At 40.6% G+C, this 20,352-nt stretch overlaps 1 protein-coding gene across 3 annotated transcripts; it reads left to right on the top strand.

Moving 5' to 3' along the window:
* The first annotated feature begins 100 nt into the window (after positions 1 to 100).
* On the top strand, positions 101 to 14,553 carry LOC105485426 (RWD domain containing 3). Of its 3 annotated transcripts, none has more exons than XR_989560.2 (4): positions 101 to 265; positions 11,545 to 12,049; positions 13,864 to 13,979; positions 14,078 to 14,553. XR_989560.2 is itself a non-coding variant. In XM_071075493.1 (4 exons), the coding sequence occupies exons 1-3, from the start codon at positions 181 to 183 to the stop codon at positions 13,938 to 13,940; spliced, it is 603 nt and encodes a 200-aa protein (XP_070931594.1). In that variant the 5' UTR covers positions 102 to 180; the 3' UTR covers positions 13,941 to 13,979; positions 14,078 to 14,553. The 3 variants fall into 3 exon arrangements, 2 of the variants coding, with proteins under 2 accessions (XP_070931594.1, XP_011746081.1); XM_071075493.1 differs by having other exon boundaries at positions 102 to 265; positions 11,545 to 11,985; XM_011747779.2 differs by having other exon boundaries at positions 106 to 265; positions 11,545 to 12,032.
* Positions 14,554 to 20,352: the final 5,799 nt, after the last annotated feature.

Below are 20,352 nucleotides of genomic sequence, written 5' to 3'. Positions count from 1 at the left end.
TTCGCTCCGCCCTCGCCCCATCTCGCTCCGCCCCCGTGCTGCCCGGCTGCGGAGGTGCGGGGTGCCCCCGGGTGGCCGCAGGCAGTGCTGCTCCTGGCCAATGGAGGCGGCGGCGGCGGCGGCGGCGGCGGCGGCGACGACAGCGGAAGGGGAAGCGCTGAGGGGGCGAGGCCCATAGCCATGGCGGAGCTCGTGCGTGAGGAACTCTCGGCCCTGGCCGCGATTTTCTGCGGGCCCCACGAGTGGGAGGTGTTGAGCCGCTCAGGTGACTACCCCCGCGCGGGAGGGACAGGGCGCCCTCAGGGGCCACCCGCGTTCTCTCTGCGGCTTCTCCCCACCACTGAGCCTGGGCACCCCGCCTGGGCCCACGTATGGGGACCGGGTTAGTTGAATGATGGAGTGACACGTCCTGGAGGCCGGAGTGGTGTCGCAGCGGGCGGGAGTTTGAGGCGACCCCAGAGACACTAAGAGAGCGGTGCGGCCCACTGGGGCCTCTGCCGCCGGTCCTGCTCCCGGAGCCGCGGGCCCCTGCGGTCCGCGTCCCCAGGCCCTTCCCCAGCCTCCCACCATTCAGATCTCACCCTGTAAAGAAGCCTGTGCTGAGGCCCCCTCGTTGTTCTGTGTCATTCCTAAGCACTATGCCCTAGGCCCACGAGAGCACTCCCCGGTTTTAACTTTACACGGGTATTTGTACATCTTAAGTTGCAAGAGGGCAGGGTCTGTTTGGTAATAACTCCAGGCACCTAGAATGGTGCTGGCCAGGCACATGGTAGGTAGTTGGTAAATGTTTGTTGACTGAACTTTTTAATTTATCCAGTGCTCAACCTCAACTTTATCTGCATTCTATTTCCAAGTTGTTTGCTTTTCTGATACTTTTTTTTTTTAGGTGGAGTCTCGCTCTGTTGCCCTGGCTAGAGTGCAGTGGATCGATCTCGTCTCACTACAGCCTCCGCCTCCCGAGTAGCTGGGATCACAGGCGTGTGCCACCATGCCTGGCTAATTTATATATATAAGATACTTTTAAAAATAATTTTTATATATATATACTTTTTTTTTAGGTGGAGTCTCGCTCTGTCCCCCAGGCTGGGGTGCAGTGACGCGATCTCGGCTCACTGCAAGCTCCGCCTCGCGGGTTCACGCCATTCTCCCTGCCTCAGCCTCCGGAGTAGCTGGGACTATAGAGTAGCTGGGACTACAGGCGCCCGCCACCACGCCCGGCTAATTTTTTTTATTTTTAGTAGAGACGGGGTTTCACCGTGTTAACCAGGATGGTCTGGATCTCCTGACCTCGTGATCCACCCGCCTCGGCCTCCCAGAGTACTGGGATTACAGGCGTGAGCCACCCGCGCCTGGTCTTCCGATACTTTTTTTTTTAAACAAGCTCTTGAGAGCTTTATTAGTTAGTTAGCCCACATTTATTGAATCCCTGCTGCCTGCAGACTTTGTCAGGGTTTCAAAGACACCGCTACCCATGGCCTCTAGGAGCTTACAGTGTAGAGAGGTTCTTTTCACTATTTTTTGATGATAGGTGAAACTTACTGTCCCTGTATGTGGCTTCTATTGAGAAAAAAAAAAAAAAAAAAGCCATTTATGAGAAAGTGCAGTGACTCAGTTTTCACTTAGCTTTCAGATACATTATGTACATGTTTGGGGCATGAGAGTTATCGTTCTAATGTTATATTGTAGCTACTATTAAAATTGACTTTCTGACCATAAATTGCTTAACCTTTAAGAAGGTTACCTTTAAGAAGGTAGTCTAGGCCGGGCGCGGTGGCTCATGCCTGCAATCCCAGCACTCTGGGAGGCCGAGGCTGGCGGATCACCTGAGGTCAGGAGTTCGAGACTAGCCTGTCCAACATGGCGAAACCCCGTCTCTACTAAAAGTACAAAAATTAGCTGGGCGTGGTGGCATGTGCCTGTAATCTCCGCTACTCAGGAGGCTGAGGCAGGAGAATCAATTGAACCCGGGAGGCGGAGGTTGCAGGGAGCCAAGATCTCACCATTGCACTGCAGCCTGGGTAACAAGAGTGAAACTCTGTCTCAGGAAAAAAAAAAAAAAAAAGTAGTCTAAAATTGGGCTGGATGTTGTGAGAAAACCATCTAAGATTAAGATCCTTCATGGTATGCATTGGATGTGTTATTCACTGAAGGACAGGGAGTTGACTTCCATTTATTCCTTCTTGCATTCATCCACTTACATCCACTCATGGGGCACTGTTATGTTCCAGGCACTATGCACCTATTAGTGTAATGGAGTTGCTTTCTTTTTAGTGCCCAGCCTGACTTGCGTCTTTTGAAACAATTGTTTAAAATCCATATGAAGGGATTTACTCACTTTTAGTGTTTTCTTGTCATCCCTCTTCTGATTGGATAATTCTTCACCATCTCCCTCTCTGTCTCCACTGTTCTCTTTAGTGATAATTACTTCTGCCTGAGGCAGCTATTTGAAGAGATCATCAGTTTTCCTAAATTCCTTTATTATGGCTCAGTTGGGATTATCCTGGAAAAATGAACCTGCAATTTCCCATCACACCTTAAAGAACTGGTAATGATCTGGGTCATTAGTACACAGCTGAGCATAAAACACTGCTGAAGGGTCAGAGAAAACCCAAAAATGTAAGCATAGAAAGAAAACAGTTTCTTAATCTTGAGAACACTGTGGACCCTTTATCTGCTGTTAAATTAAGCATGACTTTCAAGCCATGCCTCCTAATTAATTTAATTCAGTGTTCTGGCATCAGTAAGTAATTGAATTATAAAAGAATTCAGTGTAACAACTTAGGACATTTTGTTGCTGAGAGGTAGAACAATTCAGTGATTGAAACGGGGATGTTTGATGTTCACAACTTGGAATTAAGGGTAAGTTAAGTCTTCCCCCCCCCCCCCCCCCCATGGTTTTCGTAACATCTTTTTACAAAGTAAGGACTTCTTTAACAGACCACAGTAAACATGCAGCAGACTGCTGGCTACCACTCACCATCACTGTCAGTTTGGGTTGGAGGATACACGCCTGATACCAGAACACTCTAAACACCAGTTCTTTTCTGGCCTTCCCCAAATAGGGTTCTCCCTTTTGCTGCTGGAATCAGGAGAATGTTGCAGAGGAATTGCATTCCTGGTAACACGATAACCCAGCAAGACTCAGACTGCTAACCCAAGGATCAACTATTAAGGCCGTAAGATTGAAGAAGCTGAATAATTGGATTCCATTTAGCTGGACTAATTTTATGCTGAGAATTTCAGGGGATTTTATCTGCCTTTTGATCTCTTTACAATGGTTATAGTAAGCTCATAGTAAGAGGCATAACCGTCTCTTAGGGGTGTAAATTAAGTAAGTCCCTACACTCTCATCTACAAGGGAGGGCTGTGGATAGACCCCATTAGGGATATTCTGTTTTTTTCTATGCATTGTAGTCAGTCCAGGTGCCAGATTTGATGGGGTGACCTGCCATGTATGTGATACTTTAAATACATCTTACTTGATGAGAGTTACTATTGGTCTTATTTCACAGAGAAGATAACTGATACTTAGACTGGTTAAATAACCACCAGGCTCCAGGTGTATGGGCCTTTGCACTGCATCATGCTCCTTAATAGAGAGATGGGGCTGTTGCATCAGGAAAATAGTTCTTGGAAAGCAAGGAAATACTTGTCCAGAGAGAGAGATTATGAGCACCCAGAGAAAAGACATGAGTGTGAGCCAACTTATGTTCAGAGCAATCCCAAAGGGGAGTGTTTGTGCATATATGTGTGGATCTATGAGAGGCATGAGATTGGTGTTGTATCGCCATTTTCCTGATGGGGAAATTGAGTGACACAGATTATGTGGCCATAGTCAATGTTCATTTTATGTGGCAGTTGTGCTTCTGGAAATAATCTCACAGATAAAGTTGTAAGATGAGAGAATCCAATATCATGTAATATGTTTTCACAGAAGCTGCAGAGTGAATTTTTGCATTTTATCAACACTAATGTTCAGATTAGTTTGGACGCTTTTATAAAATAAATCATGACTGTCACACATTGACCCTTCTAAACCTGCTCAGCTCGGTTTTCTGCTGATTGTCGGTATTGAGCTCACTTCTGTAAAACCGATGAGATTGCTACTTTTAGCTTCATTTATTTTTAGGTTTTTTTTTTTTTTTCTTCTGAAGCTATATTGAAACTTATGTAAAAATCTAACTGAAGCATATAACAAGCACTGGTGTATGCTTGCCTGGGAGCTGCCCCGGAGCAAGAGGAGACAGTCTTGTCTTATCAAGTATGAGAGGGTGCTGGAGGTTTCTTAGTGGTTTTCTTCAAAGTTGTATGTTGAGGATATATAACAATTGCAAAGAAAAAAATACAAATATAGGGAAAGTCAGATGTATATGGTATGTAAATGATTTCTTAATGGGCTCTTAGTGAATCCTGAAGAACCCATTCTCTTCAATTTTACCTTTTTTAAAAGTGTCTTCTGTTATTTGCATTTATAGAGTTTCTGTCGTGTGTTGTATTTTATGAAGTATAATGAAACCTTAAATATAGCATTAGTGTGAATTTGGAGTTCTAAAAGTTTAGTTTCTCTAGTTTGAATTTCTGTTTGGAATATGGTTAGGAGCATACTTTCAGATGTTTGTAAGGAAGTATAAGGTTTGAAACCTGTTTCAGTTTGTGTTTTAGGTATGAAAATGACACACTTACTATAAGACAGAATGATTTGGTTAGAAACAAGTAGTCGATTTGTATCAACTTCAACCAGAGGGCAAGACCTATATCTTTTGGTAGGGTCTTTAGAATACGTGAAAATAGCCTTGGACTTAGGAAATGTTAGTTTTCTAGGGGCAAGCCTTAAGTTTTCTAGGGCATAGATGTTTGTTGAGAATGATCAGTTTGTGAATTAAGCTTATTAACTAAAGTTTTGGGGGGCTATGGAGGGGCAGAGATTAGTGTTAGATTTAGAGCGTAATTATTTTTCTGCTAATCACTGTTTCTAAGCTGTTAATAACCTTAAAGCAGATAGGGGCAACTTTGTTTTCTTTTTCATTATGGCAAAAAAGAAAACAAAAAATCAGACTTACAGTGCATGTGTTATATGAAAAATTCTGAGGCAAAAAGGATCCAGTTTAATTGCTTGTACAATGTCAAGCAGATGAAAAATGGAAGAGTACAATACATACTTCTAGAGTTTTCAGGAGAAAATGAGTTTTTAAAAGTATGTAATTTTATTGCCACATTAAATACCAGAAGAATGGAGGATGTTATTGGGCTTTTCAGTTTCTTGTAGAGATGACAGTATCATTTTGTATAATCTTATTTTGCAGCTGGTGGGCAGGGGGATTTACCAAGACCAATTAGGAAGAATGCTAATCCTTTCCAGTTCCTAAAAGAACTAAGGCGGTTTTCTTCCAAACATATAACTAGTATGGGGGTCACAGTTTTCTAACGTGAAAGTCAGGAGTTTCACCCGTTGCTATTCTGTTTGCTGACTAGGACCAGAAAATAACACAGAGAAAAATGAAAATTAGTAAGGACTGACATGGCTGGTTCAATAGCTTTTCAAGACTTTCCCCCTGGACTACCAACATGTTTCTTTCATGTGGTTTCCTGCACTAGAGAGGACTCAGTGGGTGTTTATATGGCACAGGTTGGAGAACACTATGGGTAGTCTCAGGGTCTTGATCAGAAAGGGATTCTTCAAAGTTTGCAGCATAGCATCTTGCTTCAGTGTGGATACATTGCCTTCTTCTGTAGTAAAATCTCTGTCTTCTCCTTATAAGGACCCTTGTGATTACATTCAGGGCTCACCTGGGTAATCCAGGCTAATCCCCCCCATCAAAATCCTTAATTTAATCATGTCTGCAGAGACCCTCTTGCCATGTGAGGGAACATATTCACAGCTTCTGGGGAACAGAATGTATACATCTTTGGGCCCATTATTTAACACAGGTACCAGGGATTTCTGTACCTGTGAGATCCATGATTACAAGCTACTAGCACAATTCCAAAAGCTATATGACTGTAAAGTTTAAAAGTTTTTTTGTATCCCCCATTTTGGTTGCTGTTTAAAAAGAAAATCAAGATATTTCAGTGCTGGAAAAATGTTAATTTAGTTTAACCACAATAATTCTGGGCATGAAAATACCATGAAATAAGTTTGAAATACCATGGAAGTCATTAGGTGGGACTTAAGGAGGAACTGTGGAACTGGACAAAATTGTAGTAGACAGAAAGTTAAGGGCCTTCTTGGAGATAGTAGGAGCAAGAGGCAGAGATGGAACACCTGAGACTGAGGACATGGTATAAAATGGGTAATGAAGCAAAGAGTGAGGGGAGGGGAAGTCAGAGTGGTAGGCTGGCCCTAGGCGTTGCATGGAGGAATTTGTAATTCATTTCAGTTTGGGAGAGTGGTATTGGGATGATTTGGTGTGGGGAGAGGCAGGCGGCGAGGAGACCACTATTGCAGAAGCCAGAGAAAGGCCTGAATTAGGAGGGTGGAAGGGAGAGAAATTCTGGAGGACTTGTGGGATTTGGCAGTTGAATGCTAAGTATGAAAGGAGGGAAAAAAAAAAGTGGAAGGCAGCTTTAAGATTTTATGCCTAGGCCAGGTGTTGTGAGTCACACCTGTAATCCCAGCACTTTGGGAGGCCGAGGCCGAGGTGGGCGGATCACCTGAGGTCAGGTGTTTGAGACCAGCCTAGCCAACATGGTGAAACCCCATCTCTACTAAAAACACAAAAATGAGCCAGGTGTGGTGGCGGGCACATGTAATCCTGGCTACTCGGGAGGCTGAGGCAGGCGAATTGCTTGGACCTGGGAGGCGGAGGTTGCAGTGAGCCGAGATCACACCACTGCACTCCAGCCTGGGCAACAGAGCGAGACTCTGTCTCAAAAAAAAAAAAAAAAAAAAGCCTAGATAACTGGAGGAAGAAAGTTGTTTGTGGAATTATGCTTTAGAGAATGCCTGTCATTTAGGGGTTTAGGAAAAGTAGAAAAACAGTGCAGCGATGAGCAGGGATGTAGAAAAAGAACCAGGACACTGTGGTGCCTGGGCGGTAAGGGAAGAGAATTTTGAGATTGGTTCAGCAGGTTCAGAAGCTATAGAAGGGTAGGACTGGATAAGGGCCACAGAATGTGGCTATGTCAGGGGTGCCCAAAGCACCCTCACACTCAGTGATTTGCCAGAAGCACTTATAGGACCCAGAAAAACTGTTATATTCATGGTTGGAGTTTATTGCAGTGTAAGAATACAGACTAAAATGAACAAAGAAAGAGTTGCATGGAATGAAGTCCAGGAGAAACTGGGAGCAAGTGTCCAGGTGTCTCCTCTAGTAGGGTCACACAGACATGCTTAATTTTCTTAGCAATCATGTGTGACAACATGTGACATGTGTTCCCAACCAGGACAGCTCATTTGAGCCTCCTTGTCAGAATTTTAATTGGGGTCAATCTTGTCAGCATGTAATACTTATGTGACTCATTTCAGCTACTTAGACTCCAGTCTCTAGAGCAAGAAGATTTACCATAAATCACATTTTTAGCCTAAATCCTTTAATCAGACTGTGTGGTCCAACACTTCAGGCATACAAAAAAAAAAAAAAAAAAAAGAATAAATAAAAAATGAAACCCATATTCTTTTTTTTTTTGAGATGGAGTCTCTCTCTGTTGCCCAGGCTGGAGTGCAGTGACGTGATCTCGGCTCACTACAAGCTTCACCTCCTGATAAAACCCACACTATTAACAGGTGGAATGTTACCAGGACTCTTAGCTCAGCTCTTAGGAGCCAGTCCTGAAGACAGGCTGTTCAGGGGAATGTGCATAATTTGAGCACCCCACTCCTGCTGCGTTTTCTCTTTCTTGCACAGTGGTAATTAGGAGGTCATTGGTAACGTTTGAGAAAGGAGCTTCAGAGACAAGGTATGTCGGAAGTCATGGTACAAGTAGTTGTGAAAAGAGTGGCTTGTGGCAAAATGGATGAGAGAATTATATTTTAAGAAGACTGCAGATGAAAGGATAGAGAATGATAGGTCAGTAGCTTAAGGGAATTAGTAGCACTGAATTTTTTTTTCATACAAGAAGATAAATATTTTCTTAGTAGAGGAGAGGAATAATTAGAGGGAGGGATAGAAAATACAAGCACTGCCCAGGTGTGGTGGCACACCACCTGTTATCCTAGCACTTTGGGAGGCCAATATGGGAGGATTGCTTGAGGCCAGAAGTTCAATACCAGCCTGGGCAACATAGCAAGGCCCCCATCTCTACAAAAAATAATAATAAAAATTAGCCAGGCATGATGGTACATGCCTGTAATCTCAGCTACTCAGGAGGCTGAGGTGGGAGGACTGTTTGAGCCCAGGAGGTCAACACTGCAGTGAGCCATGATCATCCCACTACACTCTAGCCCGGGTGACAGAGTGAGACCCAGTCTCAAAAAGCAAACAAAAACAAAAAACAAGCACAAGACCAGTGATAGGGTTTCCTGTGGAAGGGAGGAAGACACTTCTTTCTCAGATAAAACAGTTAAAAAGAGCAAGATGATTAAAAATAAAAAAAGTGTAATCAAGTGGCCCAGCAGTTCTTAGGTAGCAATGACAACTGCAGTTCCTTGGTCACTAGCACACTTCCATGGATTCAGCCAGTAAGGAGACAGTGAACCCAGATAGATTTGGACAGTCACTGCTTACTGCACAGCAGGCAGCATTAGCTTCGTGTTCACATTGATTCTCCTTGTCCCCCAAGTTCAATGGTGTGATGTGGAGGTAGGCTGAGGTGCATACTATGCATTCAGTGGGTCTTTGTTATAGCTGAGGGGCAGTGAGCTTAGGAACCCTCTGGTCTTATGAGGGGGCTGCTAGTGATCCTGCTCAATCTTTGTCCTGAAGGAGTATGTTACCTTATATTGCTTAGGAAACAAATCTGCCCCCTGACCTGGAGGGAGAAACTCTAGCTTCCAAGGCTGTTGGTTATACGCATGTCCTTGAACAAAGCTGTTGATGCCCTTTTTTCAGAAGGCATTTAGAAATGCTAGATTGTGGCCGTCTGACCTGCACACACTGACCTAGCGATGGATGAGAGATGTACACTGACACAGATATTTTGCCTGTCAGTGTGGCTAAGGGGGTTCTGCTCCTGAATCTGCAGTGTGGGCCCCAATAAGCCGGCGAAGTTCACATTTATTTAGTACAGATTGACAAAGGCGACGAGTAAACACCACTAGTGGGTAATTAGCATTGCCATCCCCTCGCCCGCCCCCAGTAGAGAGCAGTCATGCACCCATGGAAAATCAAAGGTTGGTCTTAGGACCACATGAGTAAACAAGTTATTTAGGTAAACTCCCCTACATTCCCTTGTTATTTGCTCTTTTGCTATCAACTCAAGGTAAAGAGGATTAGGCTGCTTTCAGCCAAATCTTTTACTGAAGCTATGCAACGCCCCCGGCCTTCCAAGAAGGTTTGTGACTATTTCCTATAACTATCTTTTAATTTTTCTTCTACAATTTTTCCCACCACCCTGACTGAACTCCCACTCCAGATCCCTGGAGAATTATCTACCAACACAGACATTTATGTTTATATAAATTATATGTACATGTATATGTATGCATATTTATGAATAAAGATGAATAAAGAAATGTTTAGGTGTAGAAGAGAAGTCAAGGAAGATCACTTGGAATATATCCCCACTCTCGTGTTCTGAAACACTGGATTGAGTCAATATGATGGGATCTGTGTCTTACCTATCATTTTCCCTCAGAGACTAGTACAGTGCCTTGAGCTTAGTAGGTGTTCAGTGAATGTTGAATGATGAATGATTGAAGATCTTTAGAAGTTCTCCTCCTCCTTGAAGAGAGAATGTCAACTCTCTAGATGATTACTAGAAAGTTTATTCAGCCTAAATGGTCATATGTTGTCTGCAGTTCTGTTTGTAATGTCTGTTTTACATATTGAAATGTACTCTTTTAACATAGGCAGCCTACTTTAACAATAAAATATTTTTTTAAAAAGGATAAGTACTTAGGCTGGGTGTGGTGGCTCATGCCTATAATCCCACCACTTTGGGAGGCCAAGGCGGGCGGATCACCTGAGGTCAGGAGTTTGAGACCATCCTGGCTAACATGGAAAAACCCTGTCTCTACTAAAAATACAAAAATTAGTTGGGCATGGTGGCACATGCCTGTAATCCCAGCTACTCTGGAGGCTGAGGCAGGAGAATCATCTCCTGAACCTGGGAGGCGGAGGTTGCAGTGAGCCGAGATCATGCCACTGCACTCCAGTCTGGGCGACAGAGACTCTGTCTCAAAAAAAAAAAAAAAAAAAAAGGATAAGTAACTAGATAGAAGAAGAAGGGATTTTGAGAAGCATAATGGGTTTTGGAGGAATGTACAAAGTTACATTTGGAAAATTTTTCTTATGAAATACACCTATTTATAACAGTTAACTGTGTTTCCAGATGATGTCCTAAAATAGTCGTTCCTTGAAGCTGGTACTGAAGAGTATATGAAAGAAAAACTCTGTAACAGATGTATCTGGTCCTGTATGAATCAATGTCTGTAGCAATGACTTTTATATATGTGGAATCAGAAGGCTAGGAAGCAGTTTTAATGTTCTATTCTTTAAAATGGGGATACATTCAGGTTTCAGTTGCTGAGGCTGTTGAGCAGCAGTCCAGGTATGAAAATAGGAAAGATTTGACTGCTTCTCTCATGCAGAGGAATAAAGCAAAGGCACACGCAGAGGGAAGTAGGGGTGGAGAGAGGCAAGTTAGCTTCAGAGAGATTTATTTGTACCCAGTTCTGTTCTACTCAGCCTGACGTTTTATCATCTTTTTGAAAAGTTGCGTGAAGTGGTGTGGAACACATCAGAGGGTGAAGCCAAGCAAATCTGAAAGAGAGCAGAGGATTTCATATGATATCCTATGTATGCTTTCCCCTTCCTTCTTAGGAGCTGGAAGAAGCAGAATTGATGTCCACTCAATTTCAGTTCATCTTGCCACCTTCATGTTACACTGATACTAATATATTTGAAATAAGAAGAGAACATTCCAGGCAGTTACTGTGTCACATGCAGTCATCAGTTTCTCTGCAACCCTACAACCACAGGGGATTCCATTGTTTGCTTTGACTTGGACTTCCCATAAAATGACTTTCGTTGGATTTAGTGTATAATTTTTAAATTAATTACTGATTTTGTATATACATGGTATTGTATCTTTGAAAGCGCATATGAGTTTATTAGGGATTTTCAGAATTATCAACTAAGTCTGGCTAGAAAAAAAATTATCTGATGAAAAACCTTTCTGGTAACTTAATAAAAATGGAGTGATAGCAAGTGTAAATGCCAGTTAAGTCCTGGGCGCTGGTGTGTGTGAATACATGAATACATGTGTATGGTTGAAGGAAATAATTTGTGAATCATAGCTTTCCTAGTATTACGTGTCCCTTCATAAAATAGCTCAAAGTTTTCTCATGAAAAATAAATTGACATTTGAGACAAAAGTTTGAACTTCCTAGTGTTCCATTCAAATTAAATAATGTACAGCTAATGATTATTTTTGGATGCCTTTCAGAGACAGATGGGACCGTGTTCAGAATTCACACAAAAGCTGAAGGATTTATGGATGCGGATATACCTCTGGAATTGGTGTTCCATTTGCCAGTCAATTATCCTTCATGTCTACCTGGTATCTCGGTTAACTCTGAACGGTTGACCAGGGCCCAGTGTGTGACTGTGAAAGAGAAATTACTTGAGCAAGCAGAGAGCCTTATGTCAGAGCCTATGGTTCATGAGCTGGTTCTCTGGATTCAGCAGAATCTTAGGCATATCCTCAACCAACCAGAAACTCGCAGTGGCAATGAAAAGTGTACTTTTTCAACAAGCACGACCATGGATGATGGATTGTGGATAACTCTTTTGCATTTAGATCACATGAGAGCAAAGACTAAATATGTCAAAACTCTGGAGAAGTGGGCTTCAGATTTAAGGCTGACAGGAAGACTGATGTTCATGGGTAAAATAATACTGATTTTACTACAGGGAGACAGAAACAACCTCAAGGTGCCAAAAAGTTAAATGTTGAGTATGAATCTGGCTATTTTCTGCTTAAAATGGTGTGTCTTTAAGTGTGTTTTGTAACAATGGGATAGATTAATTATTAAGATGTTTCTGCTTTCATTATTACCATCTTAATGGATCTTCCTTTTCTTTTTAAAGAATGTCTGACTGCTAATTACAAGTACAAACTTGCAAAGCTTGAAGAATAAGATTACATTTTAAAAATCATGTTACTTAATAAAGTGACAGGTTTTTTAAAAGCTCTGTGGCACATGAGTGTTTGTTTCTGTAATTAGCTATGAGCTTGAACTTTATAAATGTGCACTAAAAGTTTGTGCATATTAATACTTCTTCCCATAGTTAGGCACAACAAGGTGTGTATTTGTGGATAGTCTGTAAGATTTGTAACTTTCTGGCTGTTAAAAATACATTCTGACACTTTAATTTGGTATCTATAATACCTGGAAACAGGAGCTTGTCTGTTATAACTGAGATTTCATGTTAGTAGAAGTAGAATCATTAGGGCTGTCAACTTGTCACCTCCTACCTAACTTTTGCTTTCCACCTGACTTGTCTCAGCAATTGCTTTCAAAATCATCATCTTCTTCAGATTTTTCAAGTTCTTATTCTAATCTCATCTGACCTGTTTTAGGTGGGACAAGATGAGGAAAACTTTTTTATATTTTAAATCTTAGAAGAGCTACAAATCACTTAATAGGTTTTATACTTTCAGATACGTTAGGTCACGAATAATTACATTTGAATTTATTTAAGACAAATTTAGTGTGAACAGCCTATAATCTTAAAGATTTGTAGAATAATGACCTAGTTTTTTCATGATGGGCTCTTATCACAGAACTACTTTGGCATTTGGTTAACCAGACTCATGCTGGGTTAAAGTATACAGATACAACAGTAATTCAGATTTAATACATATCTTGGATTGGGGCTGACTGAGGAACCTCTTGTTTTAAAGTGATTTGTAGTATATCTATAACGTTTGATCCTTTTGGGTAAAATAATAGCTGACAAAAAATAAATACAAATTAATTTTCTTGCTCATCTTTACCTAAAAGGCTCAGATTTCTCTTTAAGCCAGCTCAGGAATATTAGGCTAAACACAGCTATTTTGCAGATGTTGTTACTCAGATTGAAACATCAATTAATTAACAAGTATTTATTTATATTTACTAGAACCCTGCTAATGTAGAGAAATAATACTTTTTTAGGAGATCTTTTTTCAGCTCTCTTTAAAATGTCATTTTATATAAATTTCTCATTTTTATAAGATTGTATACTAGGATTGAGGATGTATAGGTACGTATTTATAGATGCTATCAATTTGGAATGCTAAGTGCTGTGTGCCTGGTAATGTCATTTAGGTGCTGAATTTGTAATAGTAAGAACAGTGGCTTGTGCTCTCAAGCGTGCCATGGTGCTATATCCAGGTACTCCTCTAGTGCTTTGCATGTATTATTTCATTTAATCAGTACAACTTCCCCATGAGGTAGATCCTGCTATTAATCCCATTTTATGGAGAAGGCAACTGAGCCACAGAGGATTTAAGTAACCAGCCAAGAGTAAGAACTAGTAGGCAGTTCAATCCAGATTTAAACTTGGGGAGTTGGATTATATTGTTCTTTACTCCTGTATTCACCACTACATTATTCTGCCAAGTATGTAAAAACAAGTATGTAAAAATTCTTACTGCTTGATTTAAAAAAGGGGTATTCTTTAAGCATGAAAATAAGCCTACAGGTTTATGGCTCCTTTACAACTAGGACTTTAAGATTCAGAGTAAGATACGTATTTAATGTGCTGATTTATTATTTAGGAGTACCTGATTCTTCAGAAAACCTCCAAAGTAGATGTGGACTCAAGTGGAAAGAAATGCAAAGAGAAAATGATTAGTGTGCTGTTTGAAACAAAAGTACAGACAGAACACAAAAGGTATAATTTAGTACTATTGCAGATGGAAAAGCAACTGAATCGATAATTATACTCTGACAAATCTAGGCATATTCATGAGTTTCTCTTGTATAATGCAGGTTTCTGGCATTTGAAGTCAAAGAGTATTCAGCGTTGGATGAATTACAAAAGGAATTTGAAACTGCAGGACTTAAGAAGCTTTTCTCCGAATTTGTACTTGCGCTGGTAAAATGAAATGGAAGACAGGAATCTTTTAGTAAAATAGCAGTGTTTTTGTTGTTTTTGCATTGGATTTTGGGAGTGGTTAATTGAAATAGTCACCAGGGAGCAATTTTAGTTTCTCTGAAGCAAAATGATAGGCATCATTCTAACTTCAGGAACAAAAGCCAGTTCTGTTTTATGAAATATTAAACATGAAGAAAACTTGTATATTCTAATGTTTGCCAGGAAAGACTAGGTTCAGTAGATGAGACATTATTTAAAAGACACATTCAAAAGCACAGTAAATGAACACTTGTTTTTATAGACAATATTTGTTTGGAACTATGTAATTTTCTGGCTAATTTTCTTGTAATTAAATGATTTTTTAAAAAGAGATTTGTTTTCATGTTTACTTTTTTATGTTTATATTTTTAGCATTTGATCACCATTTTCCCCCATTCAGCTTATGTCTAATGTTTTAATAAATGTTAAGAAAAATATAACACCGATTTTTTTTTATGGAATTACATAAATTGTTAGTTTAAATACAAAGTTCTATAGGACCAGATTTACAGTTGCTTTTTGAGGGTGTTTTAGAATAGCATGATACTTGCTAGCCTTAGGACTAGAGATTTGATTCCAATTAAAATTCTTATTTGAAAAATTGAACTTCTTGTTTTATAAGAAGAGAAATGTTCATACAGAATGAACCTGCCTTGCTAGATGGAGGAAATTATATAAAAATACTATTTTTATTATGAAATCTGTCAAAACATGGTAAAATATATTTATCATGAACTAATGAGAGAAGAAGCCATAAAACTTATATTAAAATCTGTAATAAAATATAAGTAGACATTTATATCTCAGAAAGGATATTTGTACACATGAAGCCACCTGGGCTGCTAAAATAAGGGGCTGAGTCATGGAAGAAAGGCCACGTGAATCCCTTTCACTGCCACCTATGAAGTCTAGTGATATCATTATACAATTATAACTGATGGGGGAGGGAAGTGAGGAGAATGTGGCATGCTGAGCAGTGTTTCCTGACAGTAGTGTTCTGTGATGATGTCAGTTCAATTGATGGTCTTATTTTCAGGTACCTTTGTAATTTAATTATACCTATCTGTTGATTATTTTATGGGTTTCTTTAATGAGGAGATGTTCAGTTTATTTACTCTCATTCTAGTGTGTTGTGTGTGTGTGTGTGTGTGTGTGTTTTGGAGAACTGGTAAATGTAGTTAGATTATTCTATGGCAAAAGCATGTAGAACAAGGAGAAGCTACCCTTCTGGTACGCAGAAATGAGAAATAGGCTTGAAAATTTGGGGTTGCTCATTATTACCCCTTCATTTGATTTACTGAAGTTTCAGTGAAAATTAACATAACGAAAAAGAAAAGAGTGGAGAATATTGGCCATGTGGTTGAGATGGATTGAGGGGATCATGATATAATATTTTACCTTGACTCTTCTCTGCAAAAATATCTTCCTGCTTATGCTTTCTGTTGCCCTTTTAGCCTTTCATCCTCAAATTTGACTCTTTACAGAAGAGCTTGAATCAGATCAACTTGAATGTTCGCTGTAATGACTTTCTCCAACTTAATGATATTTCTATCTGCTAAAATTATTTTTTAAAAGTATTGGTTATTATTACTTTCTTAGATGTTTACATGTAAGTCTTTCACAGATACATACACACCAGAATAGAAAACTAAATCTTGACAGAGTTAGCGATTTATATAAATGTAATTTGACCTTTGGATAAAATAAAATTTTAAATTATATACCAAAAAGCTATGAGTCTCTTTGGTATTTCTTGAGTATTAGAGGAAGAGACTCTTAATTATTTCCATTGATATTTTTGCCTCAAACTCTGCTTTCTTTTCAGCTTGAGATACTTATGAAAAGATAATTAAGACTTCTGCTTCAGTGATGGCGGACCAGCTTTTCACTGAAGAAAACTAAAAACAAAATATAAAACACATCCTCTTAAAAAGAATCAAAGTCAATAAGACAGTGAAAATTGCTGGGCTAAATCCTGGAGGGGAGAGGAATTCAGAGAAGTAAACCTAGCACTTAGGGCTATTTCTTCCTATGCGTACATTTGCCACCCTGCAATAGTCAGCTGAAGGGCTGAGTTCATTTTTGTCAGCTTGAAGATCTAGGGAGTAAATTTGGGGTCTGGAGGATAAAGCAGGTGGGGCCAAGAGGTAGGACCCCTAAAGGACTACACTGTGTTAATAAAGGTGAACTGTACATAAACCAATTGTCCTAGACTATAGGTAAGGTTTGAGAATTCTGGTGGGTCCAGAAAATCTTAAATCTTCAACTTGGATGAAGGTCTCTGTGATTCTAATACTCTCAAGTCCTCCAAATCTTCTTTGAAGGAAGCTAACATCTTCCTAAGGCCTCAAATTATATCTATAAATTATTTCAAAATTTAGTATCTAGCAAATGATCAGAGGTAACTGGATACATGAAGAGACAAGACAGAAACAGCAGAAAAAACAGGCAATAGAAATGGTTGTGGTAGCTCGCGTCTGTAATCCCAGGAACTTGTGAGGCTGAGGTGCGTAGATTGCTTGAACTCAGGAGTTCAAAACCAGCCTGGATAATGTGGTGAAACATGTCTCTGCAAAAAATATATAAACTGTTAGCTGGGCGTGGTGGCATGTACCTGTAGTCCCAGCTACTCAGGAGGCTGAGGTGGGAGGATTGCTTGAGCTGGGGAGTGAGCTGAGCTGAGATCGTGCCACTGCACTCCAGCCTGGGTGACAGATTGAGACTCTATCTCAAAAAAAAGAAAAACTCTGGAACTGAAAAATGCAGGAGCTCAAGGGATGGTTAATCAGTTAAGGTCCAGTTAGGAAATCAGAAACTAGTGTAGGCATTTCAAACAGTAAATTTAAAACAGACATTGATTACAAATTAAAAAGGCTGTAAGAGTTAAAAGGAGAGGGAGTGGGGCTGGATAAAAGAAAAGAAAAGGAGAAGGGTGAGACACTCAGAGTTTAGAAACTGCTAAGAGCCTACATCTGCTATTGCACTATTGGAGACTCCTCAAATCCTTCCTAGACCAGAGCTAAAATTGCTAATAGGCGCTGTCTCTGGTCCATTCAAATCTGGACTCATTCCACCCCTGTTACCGCTATACCGACTGCCAACAAGGATCACAGTGCTATCTGTGCTACCTTCTGATCTCCCAGAAGTGCCTTCTATTGACAAGCCTAACAGGAACCAAGCGGGCAAGGAAGTCTGGGGAATGTAGATCGCAGAATTTCAGCCTCAGGAGAACAGAGCTGACTATAGAAGGATGGCTATGTGTGTGTGAAATGGGGAGAGGGCTCAGTGCCCACAGAAAATAACCAACCAGTACCCTTACTTTCAGATATTAAGCATCCACACACATCTTTCTACCCATATTTAAATTTCTGTGCCGCAATAACAGTTTTATGCTTCTGTCTATGTAGATTTAACTCTCTGTTGTTTATGAAACTCATCATTGCCTCAGAAAGGGGAGAAAGAGTCCCACCAATTACTATTGTTCTCATTGGTGTTAATTCTTCTAGTTTAGTCACAGTCCCACCTGGATATTCTGTAGCTTGAAGATTAAACTGTAAATCACTATCACTAGTATTAGTGGCATTCCTTATACTCCTAAGGCTTGAGAGGGGGAAGGAAAAAAATAGTTATTATATACAAAGATATTTAAACCAAACAATGAAGCACATTTACACAACTACTTTGGTACTTGTTTCTGTAACTGGTCATGAAGCTGTAGTTGATATTTGTAACTTCTTCCTCTACTTAATTTTTCATTGCTCCTGGCCAGCACTTTAGCTGGCAAATGTTCTTTACCTAGTAGGGAAGCTGACTCTTCATTCTGGATTGGTCTGAGTCCTTAGTAGTTGAGGTGCTTATTAATTTTCACTATTAAATAGGTCTTAAGAGGCAATCCAGAGATTCCCCTGGGGTCCTTGACCTCATTGTGTAGCAGCAAACCAATATCCCTAATAATACTCTAGATCAGTCACCCCAACCAATACAGGGATCTCTTTGTTTTTTAGTTTAGTGTCATAAGAAGCCTAATATATTTAGGCATCAGTCTCAATTTTCAATTCATTTGAACCATTTTATGTGCCCTGGTAGAAGCATTCTTCCCTTGTGAACTAAGACCTGTAAACTAGCATAGTCCAAGTTTACAGGGATGAGAATTAGAAATTCTGTGAGAGGTTTATTAAGTATACTACTAAGAGGAATCAGTCCTATTTTTATCCCTTGATTCCTGGACCCATGTATTCTGGCAATGGCAGAAATATAATTGTATGCTGATCACTGGTTGAAACTATATGCTACATTTTCTATAATAGCAATGAAATCTCTCAGGGGCTTGTCTCCCACCAGGACTAATAACTGAGTTTGGTTTTTTTTTTTTTTTTGAGACAGTCTTGCTCTGCCACGCAGGCTGGAGTGCAGTGGTGTGATCTCAGCTCACTGCAACATCCACCTCCTGGGTTCAAGTGATTCTCATGCTTCAGCCTCCTGAGTAGCTGGGATTACAGGTGCATGTCACCACACCCAGCTATTTTTTTTTTGCATTTTTAGTAGAGACGAGGTTTCACCATGTCGGCCAGGTGGGTCTCGAACTCCTGACCTCAAGTGATCTGCCTGCCTCAGCCTCCCAAAGTGCTGGGATTATAGATGTGAGCCACCACACCCAGCATAACTGAGTCTTAACAGGTCATTATGTTATTCTACCAAGCCAGCCACTTCGGGGTGATTAGGTATATGGAAAGGCCTATGAATTTCATCCATTGCTACTTTTATTTTGTTGTGAAATGAGTTTCTGATTCAGAAGTTATATTGTGAGGGATATCATGTCTATAGGATCATAGTTGGTTGTATTAGAGGAAGGGACTTCAGATTCATATCCAGAAGTATCAGTTTAATAAGGACAATTTGCTGGCCCTTCCATTAGGGAAGGGATCCCATGTAATTAATCAGCCACCAGGTAGCTGGTGTTTTTTAGGAGGGGAGGCCTTTTTGGTGGCTCACTATGGGTCTTTGTTTTTAGCAGGTTAGGTACTCAGCAGGTTAGCAAGATTACCTTTGGTGAGGGAAATTTTATGTTGTTGAACCCATGAATAACCTCCTTCCCTGCTGCCGTATTTAATTTGTACCTGAGCCCACTAAGCAAGCACTGGGGTGCTAGGGAAAGAGGCTGACTAACATGCACAGGAGGATTCAACTCATCTATTTGATGGATGGAGGTCTTCTCTGCAGTGGTTTCCCTTTGATAAACATCACATGGGACACAAATATCCTCACATTTTGTGCTCAGCCTGAGAACTCCATTCATATACCTCTGCCCCATGTCTCTTTTTCATTAGTCCTTTTATTTTGTTCTTCAAAGTCTGTGACCTTCTGATCAACCTGTTAGCTGCTGCTCATGAAATACTATAAAAATACCTCGGGGTATCTCTTTACCTAGAGAAGGTACACAACCAGAATTACTGCTCCAAGTTCTACCCACTGAGTAAATTTCTCTTGACTTCTATCTTTCGGAGACACTCCAGATTGGAGTCGAAATTGCTGAAGTGAAGAATATTGTGAAGAACCACCCATAAATCAGGCCTGAAATCTGTCTTCCTTGGTTATCAAGTTATCGGAACTCCCCATAAGATCCTCAGTGTGGACTGAGAAAGAGGAAGCTGTGCAGAAGAGTAGCTACTATAGATAACTGAGCCACTTGATCATGCAGTTTACTTGTACCTTTGGGACCCACTTGTGCCTGATCTTATATATATTACTCCATCTGCACATGCCCAACTTCACAATTTCATGAATGAAGTAATTCCCAGTTCGTGATATGTAGCTCCATGTTCAAATGATGTCTCATGGTCAATTGTTCAATTTTATCTAAGACCCAGTACCAAGCTAGGAGCTCTTTTTTGAAAGAAGGGGCTGGCGTGGTGGCTCACGCCTGTAATCCCAGCACTTTGGGAGGCCGAGGTGGGTAGATCACGAGGTCAGGAGATCGAGACCATCCTGGCTTTAGTAGACACGGTGAAACCCCGTCTCTACTACAAATACGAAAAATTAGCTGGGTGTGGTGGTGGATGCCTGTAGTCCCAGCTACATGGGAGACTGAGGCAGGAGAATGGCCTGAACCTGGGAGGTGGAGCTTGCAGTG

Source organism: Macaca nemestrina, chromosome 1 (genome assembly GCF_043159975.1).
Source record: "Macaca nemestrina isolate mMacNem1 chromosome 1, mMacNem.hap1, whole genome shotgun sequence".
In the NCBI taxonomy this organism is placed as follows: Eukaryota; Metazoa; Chordata; class Mammalia; order Primates; family Cercopithecidae; genus Macaca; species Macaca nemestrina.
The sequence above is the reverse complement of the archived record's forward strand: the minus strand, read 5'-3'. Positions and strand labels throughout refer to the sequence as shown.